The sequence below is a fragment of the Canis lupus genome, chromosome 15 (assembly GCF_011100685.1).
Source record: "Canis lupus familiaris isolate Mischka breed German Shepherd chromosome 15, alternate assembly UU_Cfam_GSD_1.0, whole genome shotgun sequence".
In the NCBI taxonomy this organism is placed as follows: Eukaryota; Metazoa; Chordata; class Mammalia; order Carnivora; family Canidae; genus Canis; species Canis lupus.
The window spans coordinates 6,733,893-6,755,000 of record NC_049236.1 but is presented as its reverse complement, the minus strand read 5'-3'; the positions used below and the strand labels follow the sequence as shown (position 1 = coordinate 6,755,000).

Here is a 21,108-nt window from a genome sequence, read left to right as displayed (position 1 = left end):
CCCGTTGTTTGTTTCTTAAATTCTACATATAAGTGACATTATATGGTATTTGTCTTTCTCTTATTTTGCTTAGCATTATACTCTCTCTAGCTCTACCCATGTTCCAAATGGCAAGATTTCATTTGTTTTTATGGCTGAGTAATAAACACTCCATCTATCTGTGGACACTTAGGCTACTTCTATAGTTTGGCTACTTTGAATAATGCTGCAATAAACATAGGGGTTCATGTAATCCCTTGGAATTAGTGGTTTGTTTTTTTTTTGGCGGGGGGGGGGGGGGTAAATACCCAATAGTGCTATTACTGGATTGTAGGATAGTTGTGTGTTTAACTTTTTGAGGAACCTCCATACTGTTTCCCACAGTGGCTGCACCAGTTTGTGTCCCCACCAACAGTGCACGAGGGCTCCCCTTTCTCCACATCCTCACCAACTCTTGTTTTTTATGTTTTTGATTTTAGCCATCCAGACAGGGGATGTCTCATTATAGTCTTGATTTGCATTTCCCTGATGATGAACATATTTTCATGTGTCTGTTGGCCACCTGGATGTCTTTGGAGAAATGTCTGTTTGTGTCTTCTGCCCATTTTTTAACTGGACTATTTGTTCTTGGGGTGTTGAGTTGTATCAGTTTTTTATATATTTTGGATTCTAACCCTTTATTGCATGTGTCATTTACAAATATCTTTTTCCACTTAGCCGGTTGCCTTTTAATTTTGTTTTCTTTGCTGTGCAGAAACTTTTTATGTCATCCCAGTAGTTTATTTTTGTTTTATTTCACTTGCCTTAGAAGACAGCTAGGAAAATGTTGCTACAGCCAGTGTCAGAGAAATTACTGCCTGTACTGTGTTCAAGGATTTTTAGGGTTTCAGATCTCACATTTAGGTCTTTAATACATTTTGAGCATTTTTGTATATGAAGAAAAACAGTGGTCCAGTTTCATTCTTTTGCATATTGCTTGCTGTCCAGTTTTCCCAACACCATTTGTTGAAGAGATTATCTTTTTCCCACTCTGTATTCATTCCTCCTTTGTTGAATATAAATTAACTATACAATTGCAGGTTTATTTCTGGTTTTTATATTCCGTTCCATTGACCTATGTTTGTTTTTATGCCACTGCCATTGCTTTAATTACCACCACTTTGTAATATAACTTGAAATCTGGAATTCTGATACCTCCAGTTTTGTTTTTCTTTTTCAGCATTGCTTTGGCTGTTTGAGGTTTTGTGGCTCCATACAAATTTTAGGATTGTTTGTTCTAACTCTGTGAACAAATGCCATCAGTATTTTGATACGGATCACATTAAATCTGTAGATCGCTTTGCGTAATGTAGCAATTTTAACAATACGTATTCTTTCAGTCCATGAGCATGAAATGTCTTTCCTTTTCTTTGCATCATCTTGAATTTCTTTATCAGTGTCTGAAAGTTTTCAGAGCACAGGTCTTTCACCACTTTGGTTAAGCTTATTCCTAGATATTATATTGGTTTTGGTGCAATTGAAGATGAGATTGTTTTTTCTTTTCTTTTCTTTTCTTTCTTTTTTTTTTACTTTTTTTATTTATTTATGATAGTCACAGAGAGAGAGAGAGAGAGAGAGAGAGGCAGAGACATAGGCAGAGACATAGGCAGAGGGAGAAGCAGGCTCCATGCACCGAGAGCCCGATGTGGGATTCGATCCCGGGTCTCCAGGATCGCGCCCTGGGTCAAAGGCAGGCGCTAAACCGCTGTGCCACCCAGGGATCCCAGATTGTTTTCTTAATTTCACTTTTTGCTGCTTCATTTTTAGTGTATAGATAAGCAACGGGATTTCTATACATGGATTTTGTATCCCGCAACCTTACTGGATTCATTTGTCAGTTCTAGTAGTTTTTTTGGTAGAGTCTTTAGGGTTTTCTATATAGTCATCTGCAAATAGAGTTTTACTTCTTCCTTACCAATCTGGATGCCTTTTATTTTTTTATGTTGTCTAATGGCTGTGCTGGGACTCCCAGTACTATGTTGAAGAAAAGCGGTGAGAGTGGATATCCTTATCTTAGAGTTCTTGACCTTAGGAGAAAAGCTCTCAGTTTTTCACCATCAAGTATAATGTTAGCTGTGGATTTTTCATATAAAGCCTTATTTTATTGAGGTTTGTTCCCTCTAGATCTACTTTGCAGAGGGTTTTTTTAATCCTGAATGGATGTTGTACTTTGTTGAATGCTTTTTCTTTATCCATTGAAACCACCATATAGTTTTTATCATTTCTCTTATTGAAGACAGTCATGTTGATTGCTTTGTAAATACTGAACAACTCTTGCATCCCAGGAATAAATCCCACTTGATCATGGTGTATGTTTTTTTAAACTTCTTGTTGGATTCAGATTGCTAATATTTTGTTGCAGATTTTTATATCTATATTCATGAGAGATACTGGCTGTAGTTCTCTTTTTTTGTAGTGTCCTCATCTGGTTTTAGTATCAGGGTGATGCCTCATCAAATGAATTTGGCAGTTTTCCTTCCTCTTCTTCTTCTTCTTTTTTTTTTTTTTTTTAATACTTTGAGAAGAATAGGTATTAACTCTTCTTTAAATGTTTGGTAGAGTTAGTTAGCCTGTGAAGCCATCTCATCTTGGACCTTTGATTTTTGATTATTAATTGAATTTCATTGCTGGTAATTGGTGGTCTATCCAAATTTTGTTTCTCCTGGTTTAATTTGGTAGGTTATATGTTTCCAGGAATTTACCCATGTCTTATAAGAGTTGTCCTATTTGTTGGCATATAGTTTTCATAATACTCTGTTACAGTGTGTATTTCTGTGGTATAGTGGTTATTTCTCCTCTTTGATTAATTATTTTATATGGCCCTCACCCTCCCTGTTTGGAGTCTGGCTAGAGGTTTATCAATTTTGTTTATCTTTATAAGGAACCATCTCCTGGTTTCATTGATCTGTTCTGTTGGGGTTTTTTAGTTTCTATATCATTTCTGTTCTGATCTTATTTCCTTCCTTTTGCTGTGTTTGGATTTTGTTCCTTATCTGACTCCTTTGGGTGTAAGGTTAGGTTGTTCATTTGAGATTCTTTTGCTTCTTGAAGTAGGCCTGTAATGCTTTAAGTTTCCCTCTTAGAACCACTTTTGCTGCATCCCAGAGATTTTGGACCATCTTGTTTTCATTTTCATTTGTTTCCATGTAATTTTTTATTTTTTCTTTGTCTTTTTGGTTGACCTATTCACTCTTTAGTCACATGTTATTTAACCTCTGTGTATTTGTGGTATTTCTGGATTTTTTACTTTTCTTATAGTTGATTCCAGTTTAATAGCATTGTGTTCAGAAAAGGTTCACAGTGTGACTTTGATTTTTTTAATTCGTTGAGACTTGTGGCCTAATGCATGATTTATTCTACAGAATATTCTGTGTACACATCAGAAAAATATGTATTCTGCTCTTTTAGGGTGGAATGTTCTGAATGGTTCTATAAGTCCATCTGGTCCCGTATGTCATTCAAAGCCACTATTTCCTTATTGCTTTTCTATTTGGATGACATGTCCCATTGACTTAAGAGAGGTATTAAAATCCCCTACTATTATTGTATTATTATCAATTATTTCCTTTATGTTTGTTTTATGTATTTGGGCGCTCCCATGTTGGGTGTATTAATATTTACAATTATTATATCCTCTTGTTAGGTTGTCCCCTTTATTATTATATAGTGTCCTAAGTCTCTTGTTACCACCTTTGTTTTAAAGTCTGTTTTGTCTAATACAAGTATTGCTGTTCCAGCTTTCTTTTGATGTCCATTTACATAATAAATGTTTCTCCTATCTCCTTATTTTCAACCTGTAGATGTCTTTAGGTCTGAAATGAGTCTCTTGTAGGCAGCATATATGTGGGTCTTGTTTTTTTGATCCACTCTTGTTACTGTCTTTTGATTGAAGCATTTAGTCCATGTAGTCACAGTAATTATTGATAGGTACTATTTATCACCATCTTGTTACGTGTTTTGTAGTTGTTTCTATAGGTTTTCTCTGATCCTTTCTTCTCTTGTCATGGTTTGTTGGCTTTCTTTAGTGATATACTTGATTTCTTTCCCTTGATTCTTTGCATATCTATTTTTCACTTCTGGTTACCATTAGGTTTGTATGTAACATCTTCTACATACAGCGTCTATGTTAAGTTCATGGTTGCTTAGATTTGAACCTATTCTTTACTCCACTCTTCCCTGTTTTAGGTATGTGTTGTCATTTAAATCCTTTTATTTTATGAATCCCTTGATAAAAGTATTTTTACAGAAATACTTATTTTTTACTGCTTTTTGTGGGTTTTTGTTTGTTTTTTGCTTTTTATACTCTCACTTAGGGTCTTTCCACTCAGTCCCCTTTAATGTTTTTCGAAGGGCTCATTTAGTGTTCATGAACTCCTTTAGTGTTTGTCAGAGAAACTCTCTCCATTTTGAATGATAACCCTACTGGATAAGAGTACTGTTGGCTGCAGATTTTTCCCAACTTTCAGCACTTTGAATATATCATACCACTCCCTTGTGTCCCACAAAGTTTCTGCTGAAAAATCTGATAGCCTTCTGAAGTTTCCCTTGTATGTAACTATCTTTTCTCTTGCTGCTTTAAATTTTTTTTCTTTAGCACTATTTCCTCCCATTTTAATTACTATGTTTCTTGTGTAGACCTCCTTGGGTTTAAGTTTTGGGGGGATCGCTGTGTCTCCTGGATTTAGATATCTATTTGCTTCTGCAGATTAGGGAAGTTTCTAGTCATTGTTTCTTCAAATAAATTTCCTACCCCCTTTTCTCTGTTGTCTTCTGAGATTCTTACAATGCAGATATCATTACACTTGATATCACTGAGTTCCTTTAGACTACTCTCAAGTGCATAATTTTTTTTCCTTTGCTCACCTTGGTTATTTTCACATTACTCGGTCTTCCAGGTTATAACTTGTTCCCTTGCTCCAGTCTAGCCTGATATGTATTCCCTCTAGTGTATTCTTATTTCATTTAATATGTTCTTGGCTTCAGGTTGGTTCTCATTATTGTCATCCACTCTTAGGTTCAGTGGGTAGCTTAATGATCATCACTGTAAATTCTCTATCAGGCATATTATATCTGTTTGGCTTTGGTCTCTTGCTGTGGTTCAGTCCTGTTCTTTCATTTGGGACATCTTTTTCTGTCTTCTCATATTGTCTAACTTTGTCTGTTTCTGTGTGTTAGGGAAGTGAGCCACTTCTCTTTTACCAATAATAGCCTTATGAAGAGGAGGTCTTGTAGTGCCCTGCAGTGCCGTCTCCTCTGTCCCCCAGGGGCTGGCACTTCAGGGAGGATCTCCTATGTGTGTTGTGTGTGCTCTGCTGTGGAGTCTTGGCCTCTTTTTCCTTCAGTCCAGCTGTGTGCAGAGGTTCTCTCTGACCATTGTGGGCAGCGTTTGATGCCCAGCAGGGTGGGGCACATTTTAACAATGTATGTGGTGGTCTGCTTGGAAAGGGAGAGCTGATGCCCCCCTCCCCACCCCCCTGCTGCCTCCAGGGATCCCGGAAAGAGTCAAGAGATGTGTTGGCAGGGATTGCACTGGTCTTCTGAGGTGGGGCCTGCAGCACCAGGCCTAAGGTAAATGTGAATGGGGAGGGCAGACCTGCAGAAGTGGGGGGGGGGGGGGGGGGCGGGGGCGGGTAGGATGCAGTGGTACCTCCCAGCTCCTTTGTTCCTGGAGGCATCTTCCTCCCATCCCTGTCCTTCCAGGCCGTGCTCTAAGATGAGCAAATCCCTCACCCTTTAGGGTTCTTCAAACTGCCACTTGCTGCCATATTTGCACTGGCTGTGCTGTCTCTCTAGGGCCCGGATGCTTCCTAAGGCCCTCTGGGCTCTCCCAGCGCTGAGCCACCGGAGTGCTAAACCCCTAGGCGTTAAATCCTCTGGTTGTGAGAACCTAACAAAATTTGGCCCCTGTCACTTTCACAGGCAAGTGTTAAGAGATCACCTTCCCCTGGCCGGAGACTGTTGCCCACCGGCTGCCGCCACCTCCGTGTGGCCCTTTCCCTGCCTTTAGTCGTGCAGTTTGTTTCCTAGGCTTTGGATCACTTTCTGGGTTACTTATGTTGATGTGTTTTGTGTCTGTGGGAGGAGACAAATTAGAGTCTTTTATGTTCCTTTGGTCTTCCCGACTCTACCATGCTGATATTCTTTGGAATTTTGGTTTTGGATTGTTGATATACTTCATTTTGTATTCCATTGGCCCTAGCTGTTTGGAATTACACATTTTGCCAAAGTATTTGCTCACCTTTGCTTCCTATATCTCACGTCTAAATTCATTTTTCATATTTGACTGCTTCCAAAATATTATTTTTTAAATTTTTAAAAAAGATTTTATTTATTTCACACAGAGAGCCCAAGCAGGGGGAGCTGCAGGCAGAGAGAGAGAAACAGGCTTCCCAGCAGAGCAGGGAGCCGGGCGTGGGGCTCAATCCGAGGACCCTGGGATCATGACTTGAGCCAAAGGCAGGCGCTTAACTAAGCCACCCAAGCGCCCCAAGAATATTTTTTAAGTAAATTCTACCCCCAGTGTGGGGCTTGAACTGACAACGCCAAGAGCAAGAGTTGCCTGCTCCACCAACTGAGCCAGCCCAGTGCCCCGAGAGTTTTTTTTTTGTTTCAAGATTTATTTATTCATGAGAGACACAGAGAGACACAGGCGGAGGGAGAAGCAGACCCCATGCAGGGAGCCCGATGTGGGACTAGATCCCGGGACCCCGGAGTCACGCCCTGGGCCGAGGGCAGGTGCTAAACTGCTGAGCTACCAGGGGATCCCCCAGAGACTATTTTTTATTGCATCCTTATACTTAAATGAATTTGTCTTGATAGGAATTTTGAGTTCAAAGTTCTTTTCCTTCAGCATTTTGGGAACGTCTTTGTCTCTCACCTAAATACTATTAAGAAACCTGGTGCCCGACTGATCCCTCTCTGTAATTGATCTACCGTCTCTGTTTAGGAGCTGTCAGAAGTTTTGCTTTTTCTTAGATGGTCTTAAATGTCTTTCAGTCTAGTGTTTCTGTTTGTATGTTTTCTGTACGTTTTTCATCCATGAGTTTTTTCATCTTTAATTCTGGCCAGTTTCTCATTTCTTCAGGTATTTCCTTTTCTACTTTTCTTCTTCTCTTCTAGGACGCCCAGTTATTCAGATGTGGACACTACTGCTCTGTCCCTGGACTGCCTGCCGTGTGTCTGTCTTTTCCTGCTTCCTATTACCAGCTAATTAGTTTTGACCTGTATGTGTCCCTGTGTCTCGTTCATCGACTTTTGTACTATTTTCAATGTGGTCCTTGTTCCTGGTTCATATTACTAATATTTCCTTGTATATTTATTTTGTTTTATTTTTAGTTTCTTGGCTGGTGTGCATGTTTAGTTTGCGTCTTCAGGGCCGAGGGCTGGCCTCCTCAGGCAGCATCCGGTTACTGTGGCCCACGAGCTCCTGTCCCTTCAGCACACTAGCTCCTATTTGGTAACGTTTATTGAGGAAAGGCCAGGGCGGGGGCCTAAGCCGTCGCTCCCAGTGAGTGAAGGGGAAGGCGAGGCCCTGCCAACAGCAACCAGCCAGCCCGGCTAGCGCGGGCGCCGGGTCATGTTCGGAGATTTATACCTTCAGACCCTCGCTCGGGAAGCACCTTCACCTTTGTCCTCTGCCAGCTGCAGGGCTCTGCGGGGGGTGAGGGGGTGGGGGTATTTTAATCCCAAGAGCAGAACTCCTGGGCTGCCCAGTGTCCCGTGGACACCGGTCACTTGACTGATGATCACAAGTACCACAAGGGTGGGCTTCTTGCTGCTGCCCGGTCTCCCTGCCTGTGGGGACTCCAGGCTCCTCGGGGTTCTTACAGGTCCGGGACGGATTTCTTGTAGGTTTGGTGGTGGTTCCTAAGCTATATTGTAATTCTAAGTCCATTTTTGGGGAAGGGACCCAGAGCCTATGCCACTTCGTTGTCTTAATAGGAACCAAAGCCCCTAATGGATCCTTACTGCCCTTTTTCCCCAGTCTTGGGATGTTACCTCTTAGGTCCCTCACTTGTAAATAGTTGAACGAGTACATCCAACCTGTTAACTTGTGTTTGGAAGTAGTGGCGGTGGTTTTAATATCCGATCTGAAAGGGTCACGTTTTAATGCTGTTTTTTCCCCTCTTCGCTCCTGTTTTGTTTCATCGACTGATGCGGATTTCCTCCTCCCGAGCTCCGGCGTAGATGTTAGGAAGTCCAGTTCCAGGTCGCAGCGGCTTCCTCAAGCCCTCCGTGAACGTGGCGCTTCAGCTCTAAAGCTCAGCAGCGGTTTTTGCGGACCTTCCCTCGCCTTGGTCTCCGCCCTCCGTCGGCCCCAGAACCATCTGGTGTTTGCTCACAGTTCGAGTCCTTCCGTGTCCTACTCCCGAGTCGTGCTCCGGGGACTCCGGGCCGTGTCCATCTCTTCCCTCGTGCAGCTGCCGTGTCCCTGGAGAAGCCGGGAGACTGTCAGCCCCGCAGCGCGCCCAGCCTCGGAGTAGGGACCTGGTGCCCCGGGCGTGGAAGCCGGGGAGGACGGTGTGAGTTTTGCCCCCTTGGTGGGAGCAGCAGAGGCTGCAAAAGGGTCCTCGGAGGTGAAGGGAGCGGTCGGGAGGGCCCGGGATGGGGCCTGCGTTCCCCCCAAGCGAAGAGAGCCCGCAAAGCCTGTGGGTGATCACATCCCGGCCCCCGCCCCCGGGTGCCCCGCCCCGGGCAGTCCTAGGTGCTGCACGAAGTCGGGGTCCCTGAGTGCTCCGACTCCCAGGTGCGGTCCCGGGGGCCTTCGAGCTGGACCACACGCAGGCTCTGCAGGGCCTCAGTTTCTCTACCTGGAGAAGCCGCCAGTACCCCCACCCCAAGGGATGGTGGGCGTAGGGCCGCCCCTGCCTCCCCGGGGATCCTAACGGGAAGCACAGGGGCCCAGAGGTACAAGTCCGCGCCGGGCCTGGGGGTAGGGAGTGCGAGGTGGGGGAGGCCGAACCCTCTGTGTGTCCGCAGCCCGCACCTTCCCCCGAGCCCCGCCCCCCGGCCGTGACGTCACGGCGACGCAGCGGCCGGTTCAGGTGAGCGGCGCGGCCCCGCACGCACAGGTACAATTAAATAGCTCGTTTAATCCTGTCCCGACAGGGGAGTGCGGCGGTGTGAAGCGCGTCCTGGGGGCGCCGCCCGCCCGTAAGCCCGAGCCCTGAGGACGCCGTCCGGGCATGCGGGGGACCCGGGGGGGGCGGCTGCGCGGTGCCCGCGGGCGGGAGGGGATGCGGCCCCGGGTCCCCGGCCCCGGCGGGGCTGGCGGAGGGGCGGGCGGGGCGCTCCCAGCAGGTTCGGGCGGAGAGGAAGCCGCTCGCTCGTTCACAGCTTGGATGGCGCTCGGGCAGCCGCGCTACAGGATCTCCTGGCGGGGGGCCCGGGCCTTGAGCGGGGCCTGCCCGTTGGGCACCGAGCCGTTCTGCCCCTGCGGCCGCGGGCCCTTGTCGCGGTCGGGCCACGTGAAGATGGCGTCGTCGCTGTCCAGCTCGGACTCGGAGCGCATGAGGCTGCTGCCGGGCGTCGGGCCCTTCTGCCTGCCGCCTGCGGGGAGACAGGAGAGGCCGGTCAGGGCCGGGCCGCGCGCCCCAGGGGTCCCGGCTGAGCTCGGACGGACAGCAGAGGCTCGCCCCAGGCCCCCGGGGCGAGGACGCACCTCCTCCGAGCGACCCGCCGGGCCGGAGCTCACCTACTCCCGGAGCTCACCTACTCCCACACAGGCGACCGACAGGGGAGGAGCTCGAACCCCCGGGCCAACACCCTCCACCTTGCCCCCCCCACGGAATTCCCGCCCGAGCCCCGCAGGCGGAGCCGCCGCCACGTGGGGGCCAGGGGGAGGTGCAGGCCCCAGCCCCTGCTCCGCCCCCGCAGCTGCCCCCCCTTCCCAGGGCCCCTCTCGAGCCGCCCCCTCCGCAGGCCGCACTGCACCCCCGGGGCGCTGCCCAGCACGACCGCAAAGTGAAGGACGCGACGCGGTCCTCCCGACGGCTAGTCATGTGTGAAGGCAAGAAGGGGGGGGCGGGGGGGGTGCAGCGGGTCGCCACCAAGGTCGGGAGGGTGGGTGCGGAGGTTCCGTTGCAGACGCCGGTGTAGACGCCCCAGGATTTCTCGGGGTTCCCGGAATGTGCCGCAGCAGGACGCTCAGCCGATCAACGGGCAGGCCAAACGCCCCGGACACCGCCCCCCCCAGGCTCCCCGCGCCCCGTGTCCGGGCTGCACCTCCTCCTCCGCTGAGTCCAGAACCGGAGCGGGGCCTCCGCCGGGTCACACGCTCAACACCAGGCGCGAGGGACTCCACGGCGCCCGGAGCGGGCCCTGGGTGACCCGGCGCACCCGCGGCTTCTCCCCCGCAGCTCTGCTCGCAGGAGGACCCGTGGCGTGGGGTCGGGGCCCCGCCGCCTCCCGCATCCCCTACAGCGCGAGCTTCCCGGGCTCGTCTCTCGCCCCCCGACGTTCTCCCTGGAAGGGACGGGAACCCCCATTCTGCGGAGAGCATCGTCGTAGCCGGGCCGTCCCGGCCAGCTCCCTTGGTCCTGCCAGGGGACCACTCCGTGCCCCGGGTCGGAGGTCAGCGGGCGCCTCTCCCGGCCACCGGCAGGACCAGGGCGATCCTCCCCGCGGGCCCCCACTGGCCCCCACGCATCACCTCCACCTTTCAAGCGAACGAGGTCACTGTTTCCCGAAGCCAGCACTTTCGAGGGGGCCCTTGTCACCGCCAGCATCCTGAACTCCTTCGGCCGCTTTCAGATTGTCACCTGGTCCTCCTCAGCCTTCCAGCCTCGCCCCCAAGCGCTGTCTCCCCCGAGCCTGCCGGGCCCTCCCCCGGGGCCTGGCCAACACGCCGGGTGGCGCCGTCTTCCCCGCGCAGGTTCCTGCCAGAAGCTCCTTGGCACCTGCTCCTGCCTGCCGACTCCCTCGCACGCGCTGGGGGGCGGGAGGGAGGTGAAGGGCGGGTCACGCACCCCCTTCCTCCTTGAGGAGCGCCTGTGGCTGCGCTGTCTTCCTGCGGGAGGGGCCGCAGCAGGGGCCGCTACCCCCACCCCCACCCCGGCTGCACCGGCCCCGCCCCAGAGGCCACCTTCCTTGCGTCCTGGGGTCCCTCCCGCCTTCCAGCAGCCCCGCCTCCAGGGCCTCCTCCTCTGCCTCGAGGGCTGACTGCTGCCTCCCGCCGGTGCGCTAGGTCCCGTCGGCCGCCCGGGCCCAGGGCCCCTCCGTCACCTGTACGGCCCTGAGTTGGAGCAGTGGCCCCGCGGCAGCGTCTGTTGGTCCCACGCGTGCCCGGCCTCGGCCACTTCACTGACCGGCGGGGAGAGATGTGGAAGCGTGGTGACAGAGGGGGGAGCGTGACCCGAGCAGGTAGGGGAGGACAGCAATTCGAGCTGCCGCATCTGCCGAGGAGGGCGGCCCCAGGGAAGCAGACCTGAAACCCACCCACGTGCCTTTCAAGCCAACGAGGTCACTGTTTCCCGAAGCCGGCAGGCTGGCCAGACCCAGGGTCGCCCCAAGTCCTTGAACCCCCGCGGCTGCTCCGAGGAGGGTGGCCGTGCACGCTCTCCCCGAGGGCTGCGGGCTGCACTCCCAGCGTCGGTGGGAGCCTCGCGCTTCCCGGGCACAGGCTGCAGGACGTCCAGGTACCACCCCACGCCCTCCCGGCCCGGCCCCTGGGTGCAGAGCCCACGTTGCCTCTGTGGGCAGAGCAGGGCCTCGGGCGCTGCCGGGGAGCACCTGTGGGCAGGGTGCCTGTGGGCAGGGTGCTGGGCAACGGCTCCGCCTGGGGTCCTGTCAAAAGGCCACGGGAGGGGGCCCTGCTGGTCCTGCCCACTCGAGGCCTGATTCTCAGCAGGGAGGCACCGGACACCACCCTACACGGCCACCCTACACGGCCGGCCACTCTGGAGCCCACTGGCCAGCAGCCCCCCTGCCTGTCTCGGGGCCGCGGGGCCTCCAGGGATGTCAGCAGCCCACACTGCCATCCACCTCATCGTCCGCCCAGAGGACAGACTGGCCAGGCCCAAAGGACCAGGGTGCCAGCCTGAGCACCAGGGGCAGCTGGAAAGGCCGGGAGCCAGGACGAACCGAGCGAACCAACGAGCAGACCCAGAGGGGTGAGGGGGAGTCCCTCAGCAAAGTGGAGGGGCACTGAGAAGGGGGGCCGCTCAGAGCTCACCCAGTAGCTGGCTTCTGCCAGAGACGGGCAGCTCAGCCCCCAGCACGAAACGACCTTCCAGAACAAACAGCTGTTAGCGACACGGGTACCTGGGACGGCGGTGGGTCTCTGCAAGGACAGCGCAGGACTGCGGGGGGACTAGGGACAACGGTGGGTCTCGGCACGGACCGTGCAGGACTGCAAGGGGACTAGGGACAACGGTGGGTTTCGGCACAGACCGTGCAGGACTGCTGGGGGACCAGGGACAGCGGTCTCCAGGGCACTCAGGAGTGTGGGGCCCCACCTGCACCCGAGGGCCATACCTGCCCGACAGGTGGGCTTCAGCTCCAGGCTCTCCTGGTCCGTGGCGTCCAGGATCTTGTACTTGCTTTTCCTCTTGGGTTTTCCTTTCTGCCTGAAAAACACAACCCCGCCGCTGCTCAAGGGGCTTCAAGTGGGGCTCCGGGATGCGGGGAGCCCGTCAGGGGGGCCGCAGGCTGCAGAGGCCTTGTCCCCTTGTCCCCACGGACACTGCCTAACGGAAGGACGGTTTCCTTCCGTGCTTCTCAGCCAGGAGAAGGTGGCAGCTGTGCCTGTTGTTCAACGGCCCCTCGGCAATTCTGGGAAAGGCAGGAACCCGTGGCCACTGTACCCCGGGCTCAGCTGCCCGCGGTGACAAGGAAGCAGAGATCCATTAGAACGTAAAGGTAACGGAGTGCGGGCACATCCAGCATGCCCCATGAGCGGCGGTACGTGGAGGGAAGATGCTGGGGCGGGGAAACCGCTTTACTCAGCGGCCAGCGGAGCGGACGGCCACCCGTCTGGGGCACTATCTCCCTAGCAGGAGGCCTGGGCTGCTGCTCTGCTAGGACCCGGCGGCGCGGGCCTGGATCTGCTGGGGGATCGGCTCGGGGATCTGCTGACATCCCAGCGGCCGCTGTAACTTCTCTGTCCTCGGCAGCTGGTGTCCAGACGAACCGGTCATGTCATTCCTGTGGTTTTTAAATGCAGCACAGGCATTTCTATATGCATCTCCTGACCTCCCTAAGTGAGGGAGGTTTCAGGTTAAAAAAGCACTTTTTTTGGTAAAACTCAGGTGTAAGCCAAACTCTGGGGATGCTTAGCGTCCGCATGCCCTCGTGCAGGGCTGGAAGCCTCTAAGCCGTGCGTAGAGCAGCAAGGGAAAGAGGCAACTGGAGTCAGACATGCTCGGTTCTCTGAGGGAACCACCAACCGCTGCTTGGAGGGGGGGAGCGTTAACCAACAGAGCTCTCGGTGGTGGCTCTCTCGGACTGCTGGGAATTTTTAAAAATTCACTTTCTACATTTTATGTGAGGTTAAATCTCTGCTCTGCCACCTATTAGCTGTGTCGGTGGACAGGCGAGGCCATTTTCCCGCGCCTTCCTCCCCTTAGCTGTGAGATGAGAAAAGGTTGACAGGTGCATTTAAAAAAAGATATTTTACCTAAAAAGTGTTATCCTGGTGCTTGGCACACAGTCATGTAGAAATCAAACTTATGTTTAATGGGAATGTATTACGTATTTTTTTCTTTTTTTTGTAGTTTTCATTATTAAGACTAGTGGCAGCCCCGGCGGGGGGGGGAGGGGGGGGGGGGGGCTCAGCGGTTTAGCGCCACCTTCAGCCCAGGGCATGACCCTGGGGACCCGGAATCGAGTCCTATGTCGGGCTCCCTGCGTGGAGCCTGCTTCTCCCTCTGTCTGTGTCTCTCATGAATAAATAAAATCTTAAAATAAAATAATAATAAGACTAGATGGGAAGGCTCCAACAACAAAACCCCAAAACACTCAATCATGACTGACTAAAGCCTCCAGTTACGTGAAAGTGTGCAGATGCGTGAACCCTACCTAGGAAGGAGGGCAGGACTGAGGATTCACGTGTCAAGTGCAGAGGCAGGTGTGCAGGGTAACATGCCCCTAGAGAAGTGACCCAGCGCACCCCTGGGCCCTCCCGCTCCCACCCTGGCCATGGCCGTGCTTCCCAGGTCGGGAACCAAGGCCCTGACAGCCCTTGGCTGCGGGAGTGCGGCCCAGCCCTCAAGAGTGGGCCACGGTGATGAAGGCCTCCCGACGCCTGCGTGGGGCAGTGCCAGGGAGCCAGGAACCCCAAGACTTCACGCCCTCTGCGCAGAAGGTGCCAGTACCTCCCGAACAGATGAATCCGTGACCCGAAGCTCTAATGGCTTCCCAAGGAGAATCCGTCTTACCTCTTACAGCAACAGATTACCGTCCAGGACAGGGTTCCGAGGGCGACGACAATGACAAAGGAAGCAATGATAACGTACAACACGCTCCACTCTGCCGAAAGAAACCAAGTGGTGAGGGTGGCGAGCGGAGCGGCCAGGAGCGCGGCGTGGGCCGACCCAGCCTTGGCAGGTGGCCTGGCTCCGCGCCCCGACGAGCTGCCCTGGGCAGGGGAGGCCCTGCGGGGGGGGGGGGGGGGGGGGGGGGGGCGGGCGGGCGCCGGCTGCAGAGGCAGCCCCAGAGGCCTCGTGGAGGCTGCAGCACGACGCCTCCGAAAGCACAGGGCGCCTGGCGGCCGATCTGACTCGGACTGCGCGCGCAGAGCTCGGACCTAAGCCTGGTTCCTACGAGCCGCTGCCAAACCCGCCCTGAGCCAGCGCAGCGCTGAGGACGGGAAGCACGAGGAAGGCACAGAGTCCCCCACCCCACCCCCCTCGCTCACGGGCCGCGGACCCCCACCACCCGCCTGCCCGACTCCGCTCTGCCCCGCTGGCAGCACTCACCACAGTTGCTGTCTCCGGCCCTCAGCTGCACCTTGATGAAATTCTCCATCCAGAAGGGGTCGCAGACACAGCGCTTGGTGAACGAGTCGCAGTGGCCGTGGTCGGAACAGTTCAGCTGGCACGCTGAAGGCGGCGGGCAGGAGTCAGCGCCCCGGCCCCACCCCAGGCCCCCCCGGCCCCGGGTCCCCCACCCCAGGCCCCCAGAGGCCCCAGGCCCCCCGCGGCCCCAGGCCCCCTGCCGGCTGGGCAGGGCGCCGTCATCTGAGTCATCTGAACCGAGGGCTCACTGCTACTCTGCGTGGCCAATTCTTAGTCTTTCAGGCCCCCGGGCCCCTCCTTTGCACCACCACTAAATGCCAAAATAAAATACCCGGGTACATTCCAAAGGAAAGCACTTATATTGCACATGTCCTTGAAAGACTTAAGAATAGAGAGTTTTAAGCTAATAATACACGCGTCTTTATGAAAACATTAAGTAGCCAGATGTAGAAGCGGCTCAAGGGTCATAATTTTAAAGTAACAAGGAGTAAAAATGACATTTTGTCAGGTAGGTGCTATGAAGTTTCCTGTGATTTCTACTGCCTTAAAGTCACAGGTTCCGTGACCACTAGTGGAGTCGGCTGCCTGCCTTCCTCATGGCAGGGAACAGTCTCAGAGGTTAGTGACAATAAAGATGTCATTTTCTTCCCCAACTCCCAGGCCTCTGCACCGGGCGGGACTCTCTCGTGATCCTGCTAGTGTAGCCAAGTGCTCGTCTCTGTGTTCCCGAGAACAGGAGGTGAAGCCCGAGGACGCGGGGCCGTGGGGAGCTGTGCGCGCCGGGGAGGCTCCAATCCCAGCTGCCCCCAGGTACTCACTGACGGTATTGATTTCCAGGGCTCTGAATATCAGAAAGTCGGCTTTTTGCTTCTGCAGCTCACTCTTGAGCATCGCCGCCACCTCATGGCCTTTGAAGATCTGGTTGGGAGGCTCGTTTTGAACAAAAAATACCATCTTGGTGCTGCAGAGACATGCGACAGTGACAATGAGCTGGAGCCCTACCAGCAGCGGTTGCCACATTCTCTGAAGGCACCTCCTGTTGTGCCAGAGCCCGTGCTAAGGACGGGGCCGTGCTCTCCCCGCAGGCCAGTGACAACGGTGTTCTCAGGGTCATCGCCATTCTACAGAGGACAGCACGGGCTCAGGGGGGTTAAGTAACTTGCCCAGGGTCACACAGTTAATTACGGCAGAGCCAAATCCCAGCCCCGACAGGTCCGACTCCAAAACCTATGCTCTCAGAAATGCTCTAAGCTGCCCCAGCTCACGAGAGGGGCCGTTCCAACCAGCACCCCAAGGTCAGGAAACCGGGACTTCGTTACAAGCACATCTCTGCCGTCAGCCTCTGACAGCTAAGAGCGGTGTGGTGCCATCGGGTGTGTGTCTAGGTCACCTGACAGCAACAAGGAGGACCTGACCCAGTGGGGTGGCTGGTGCGAGGTTACGCTGCCCCGTGTCCAGATTCGCTCTGCTTTCTGTCCATTTCTGTCCAAGGCAGACCATGTCTGACCACACGTTTACGTGGGCACGGTCTGTTCTCTATGCCTTGGCCCGCATTTGGGGGAGCCCACTGGACTCCACATCAGCCTCCCTGCCAGACCTCTGCCGTCAGTGGGTCACACGGGCTGTAGGTGTGTCCCAGACACGGCCCCGTTGGCACGCAGAGGAGCTAGCTGGGACCTAGAGGCGCTAGATCAGCTGCTTCCAGGATAAGCAGCCTCACCTGTTTATCCCAAAGCGTTACCTCCTCCGTGTGGCACCACAGAAGGCTTACTAAAAGTTCACTGCACAGTGAGACCAACAGTGGGGGATCACAAACCCAGAATCAAGAAACAAACTTTGCATTAAAGGTCTGTGGCCCATTTCTCATGAATTCCGCCCAGTTACCTAATCCACGCTGACAGTTTTGATTCCCACACGCCAGCGGCCCTCGCATCTCCACCTCCTTTCCCCTGGTCTCTCCTGAACCACCACGTGTCCTGCAACCGCTTGCTACGATGCCCACCACCGCCCCCCCCCCCCCCCCGACCTCCCACGGTCTCCTCCAACCCAGCGGGTCCAAAGAACTTGAAGTAAGCACATCTGAGCCCTCTCCCTGTGGCAGGACAGGCAGCATCCTCCTGTCTGGGGCTCGGTAACAGGCCTATAAGAGGGCACCAGCGTTTTCCCAGGAGGCAGGCCCAGCTCGCGAGCTAAGGCGCGGGGAGGGGCTGGAGGTCCAGGTCAGTTCCCCGGCAGCGCCGTGCTCAGCTTCGTGCACCTTCCCGTCGTCAGTCTCCCTCTAAGCCCATCCTCCTCCGAACTCCTCCACAAGGCCACAGCCCGAGCCAGGAACCCAGCGCCACGGTGACGCTTTTCTCTCGCAGGTACAGCGCGGGCACGTGTGCCAGCGGTTCGTCCCGTGCCACTTCCCACAGCGCCCCCAGTAACGACTCCGCGGGGCTTCTGCCCCGACCCGGCAGCTGCGTCGGTCCAAGCAGCCACTCGCCCCATTCCCACGCCCAGGCCGCCAGCATAGCTTAAATACAAAGTCCTAATCATCCTGCTCGGACCCATGAACCCCACCGAGAGCTTTGGGACTTCCGGTGGCCAGACCTCACCACAGACCCACTGAGCCCTAACCTCTGGGGGCGAGGCTCCGGGAACAGCACACTCCCGAAAGCTCCGGGGCTCCACCCCGTCATCTCCTGTCTCTAACCTTGGCCGAGGCCCCAGATGGCTCAAAGCCGACACCCTCTTCTGGAGCTGCCTTGCCCAGCCTGGACTTTCATCGGCTGCCTGCCTCACTCTCACGTCCTCAAAGCAGATGGTCTTGCCTCCAGTTTCAGAGACAAAACCCAGAACCAGTGCCAGTGCTCCCGAACGGGCGCCGCCCCGTCTCCCTCTAAGATGCCTCCACAGCAGCACGTCTTGCCCCTTCCTCCCATCTCCCGCTCCGCCTGCAGCAAGGCGCCCAGGCCGGCACCCAGGGCCCACCCCCGCCACCACCTTCTACTCCTCCTCTGCCCTTCCCTCGGTCTATAAAGGTGCTCAAGCATTTCCTGTCTTTAAAGGGGGTTCTTTCCATCCCCCACCTTATTTTCGGCACCAAGCTCTGCTGTATGGCCACCTCTCTGTCCCCCAACCATGACGTGCATCTGCACTCTACCCCCAACGTCCTATGGTTCTGATGATCCACTAACTACAAAGCCAAAGCCTGTTTTATGTCCTCACACTCTCCCTGGGTGGCAGCCCCACCTGCCAGCCATCCCTTAGCTTCCAGCAGACCCCTCCCACCTGCTTTTCTGTTCCTGGCTCTCCTGGCCTTGTCGCCTCCGTCACACTGGGCTTCTTCCGAGCGCTGGACGCTCACCCTGGTGCCTCATCCGTCCTCGTGGCTTTGATTCCTACCTGTATGCAGTGGCCCTTCCTCCCACCCCAAGTTCTAGCCCACACTTGCCACTGTCTGATGAAACCTCTCCCCAGGTATGCCAGGAGACACCCTAAATCCAACAGTCAAAACTCAACTCATCACCTTTTCCTTGGAACCCGTTCCCTTTGTATCCCCAACCTCACTTACTGGCATCCACCACTGGTCCAGGCACCCAAACCTAAAGCCTTGTGTTTGGTGCCTCATTCACCTTCATTCCCAAAGGATCGCCAAGTCTTTCTGATTTACCTCTGTTCGTTCCATTGCCACTCCCTTAACTTGGGTTTTATTACCTTTTTACTAGAACAGTTCTAGGCTCCCCAGCCTTCTGTCTCTCCCTATTTTGGTTTAGCCTCCACACTACTGGTCTCCCAATAAAACAAAACAAAACAAAACAAAATTTCCTTGCTTCAAAACCAAAACAAGGGGCGCCTGGGCAGCTCAGTCGGCGAAGTGTCTGCCTTTGGCTCGGTTCATGATCTGGGGTCCTGGGATCAAGCCCCGCCCGCATCAGGCTCCTTGCTCAGTGGGGAGCTTGCTCCCCCCTCTCCCTCTGCGCCCCCACTCCTGCTTGTGCTCCCCCCCCAAATAAAATCTTTAAAGAAAAACAGAAACAAAACAGAAGCTTCATACATATAAAACAACCTAACGAGTCCTCCGCTTCCCAAACTATTAAGACTAAACTCCTTGGCCTGCTTTTGACTGTTGTCCATTTACACGGCCAGTCTTCTCTCCCGCCATGTCCTGGGGCCTAGTGAGTGCTCTGAGCCAAACAACTTCTTCCAGAGGAAAGTGTACTTCCGTATCACAGGACCATGGCTCATGCTATTCCCCAGTTGTGAGTTCCGTCCTAGTCTTTCTAAGCTTGCTCAGCGAGACATCTCTGGACCACATCCTGTCCCAACTCTGACAGAACTAACTGGCCTTGGCCCTGCGTCCCCATGATGCCACACAGTCTGTCAAATTCCTCCTGTACTGATGTTCTATGTTGATCCTGAGTGTCTTCCCTACTAGACGAGGGCCTTCGAACATAATGGACCTCTCCTGCCCTTGCACCCTGGTACCCTGCTGCAATATCTAGCGCGGAGTATGCGACCTGTGCTAGAAGAGAAGAGTTCATGAAAGAAATGGAAACCATGAGTAGGTCTGGGTCAGAGAGCGCACCTCTCTCCATCTACCCACACTATTTCTCAGCTCAATCAAGAAGCCCAGGGGGCCCCTCGTCTCTCCTTTACTCCCCCCGTTCATTGCCCAGCTACCTCTGCTCCGTGTACGGCTGAATCTTTTGCACAATGATGTCGGAATCCAGCACCCCCAGGAGGACCCCAATCTGGCGGATGAACATCCCCTTCAGCCTCTCAGTTAGCTGACTGACGTTGACATCCAAGATGATCTCCACCAGGTTGTTTTTCCTGGGATCTGGAAAGCATGTGGATCAGTCACGGTTTTGGAAGTAGGAGAGTTAACACAGAGCTGCCACTGTGCGTCTGTTCTGGCCTGGAGAGAAAGCAGTGGCTGCACTCAGGGGTGCAACCGACCGCCTTCAGAGGAGCAGGGCCTGCCCGACGTGCACTGCCGCTGCTGCGATCTGGGGCTGGCGCAAGGAGCTCCCTACCAGCCTGTGGATCAGGCCGTAGCAGAGACACGGGGGGTTTGGTGAAGGGGGTGGGGAAGGAGGACACTTCCAGGTCTGCTCCTAAAGCTTCTGTCCTGGGGCGCCTGCGTGGCTCAGCTGGTTAAGCATCTGACTCTTGGTTTCAGCTCAGGTCAGGATCTCAGGGGTCATGATCTCAAGTCCTGAATTGGGCTCCCCACTCATCGGGGAGTCTGCTTAAAGGTTCTCTCCCTCTGCCCTTCCCCCCACTCATGCGTGCACGCGCACTCTCTCTCTCAAATAAAATCTTTAACAATAACAATAATAATAAAAGCTTCTGCCCAGGTGGCTCACCGAGCTCTCCAGGACGAGAGGGGTATCTACAACCTATCCTGACCCATGCAGGATTTTCAGCGACTTGCTGTGCTTTGTCTACAACAACGGGGAAGAAAATGTCCACCTGAACAATCTTACTGATAATGGAAATGCACCAGCCCTTCAGGTTTGAGGACAGTAAACGCACAAAAAAAATCCAAGTGGTCAAGAAACGAGGGCTTCCTTAGAGCAACAGCGAGCTGCACGGTGTCCTCACAACTCTAGGACTCGGAGACCACTGTCCTTCATTTCTATATGTGTCCTAGAGACCGCTCTGCACTTGGAAGTTAAACGTGATTATTCAGAATACCTTATTCCCATAATTGGATGCACCATTTGCCTGTTCTGATGTATCATTTGCATAATTAGCAGACTATCTGTGATCTGATTTTAAACACAGAAGAAGCTGTATAGTGTCTTGGCTGTTGTCCTTCATAGAGGTAGGACAAGGACTGGAAGGCCTGCCAAGATCCCTTCCCCTCTACAGTTAATACCTTCTCATCAGAGGCCTGGGAACTTATAAAGCTCTGCCCCACCCCACGCTCATTGCTTCCCTAACACCAAATTAGCCAAATAAAATAAAGCAAAATAAAAACACGGTTCTATTTAAGAAAGAAATTTTACTTCTGCAAATCTGAAAAATGTAAAGGACAGCAGTTACTTTACCTTCCCTGGGTTGTCAGATAAAGCCTGAGGCTCAACTTATAAAAATAAATTGTTTTCTACAGCTGGGTGCTGATGAGGCATCATGACTCCAGTTA

The 21,108-nt window shown here is 53.4% G+C and overlaps 1 protein-coding gene and 2 long non-coding RNA genes across 10 annotated transcripts in view; 2 read left to right on the top strand and 1 right to left on the bottom strand.

The window, feature by feature from the left end:
* The window catches only part of LOC119869364, a 10,870-nt gene extending 4,466 nt beyond the window's left edge, over positions 1-6,404 (top strand). For both annotated transcript variants that reach the window (XR_005370182.1, XR_005370183.1), the window contains exons 3-4: positions 5,506-5,586; positions 5,812-6,404. This is a non-coding gene — a long non-coding RNA (uncharacterized LOC119869364). The remainder of the gene's footprint in view (positions 1-5,505; positions 5,587-5,811) is intronic.
* Positions 6,405-6,474: 70 nt separating this feature from the next.
* Positions 6,475-21,108, bottom strand: part of KIAA0319L (KIAA0319 like) — a 93,865-nt gene continuing 79,231 nt past the window's right edge. Inside the window, exons 16-21 of the mRNA XM_038557933.1 lie at positions 19,638-19,797; positions 15,791-15,933; positions 14,934-15,056; positions 14,394-14,484; positions 12,493-12,584; positions 6,475-9,567 (exon numbers count right to left, since the gene is read on the bottom strand). Of these exons, the coding sequence (XP_038413861.1) occupies positions 9,380-9,567; positions 12,493-12,584; positions 14,394-14,484; positions 14,934-15,056; positions 15,791-15,933; positions 19,638-19,797 (797 nt within the window). The 3' untranslated portion in view covers positions 6,475-9,379. The remainder of the gene's footprint in view (positions 9,568-12,492; positions 12,585-14,393; positions 14,485-14,933; positions 15,057-15,790; positions 15,934-19,637; positions 19,798-21,108) is intronic.
* LOC119869363 lies at positions 9,287-20,945 on the top strand. Of its 7 annotated transcripts, none has more exons than XR_005370176.1 (7): positions 9,287-10,891; positions 11,204-11,654; positions 11,864-12,128; positions 12,740-12,876; positions 14,403-14,504; positions 15,633-15,711; positions 15,810-16,834. It is a non-coding gene; the product is annotated as an uncharacterized LOC119869363 (long non-coding RNA). The 7 variants fall into 7 exon arrangements; XR_005370179.1 differs by having other exon boundaries at positions 9,290-11,379; positions 11,471-11,654; XR_005370178.1 differs by having other exon boundaries at positions 9,291-11,379; positions 11,496-11,654.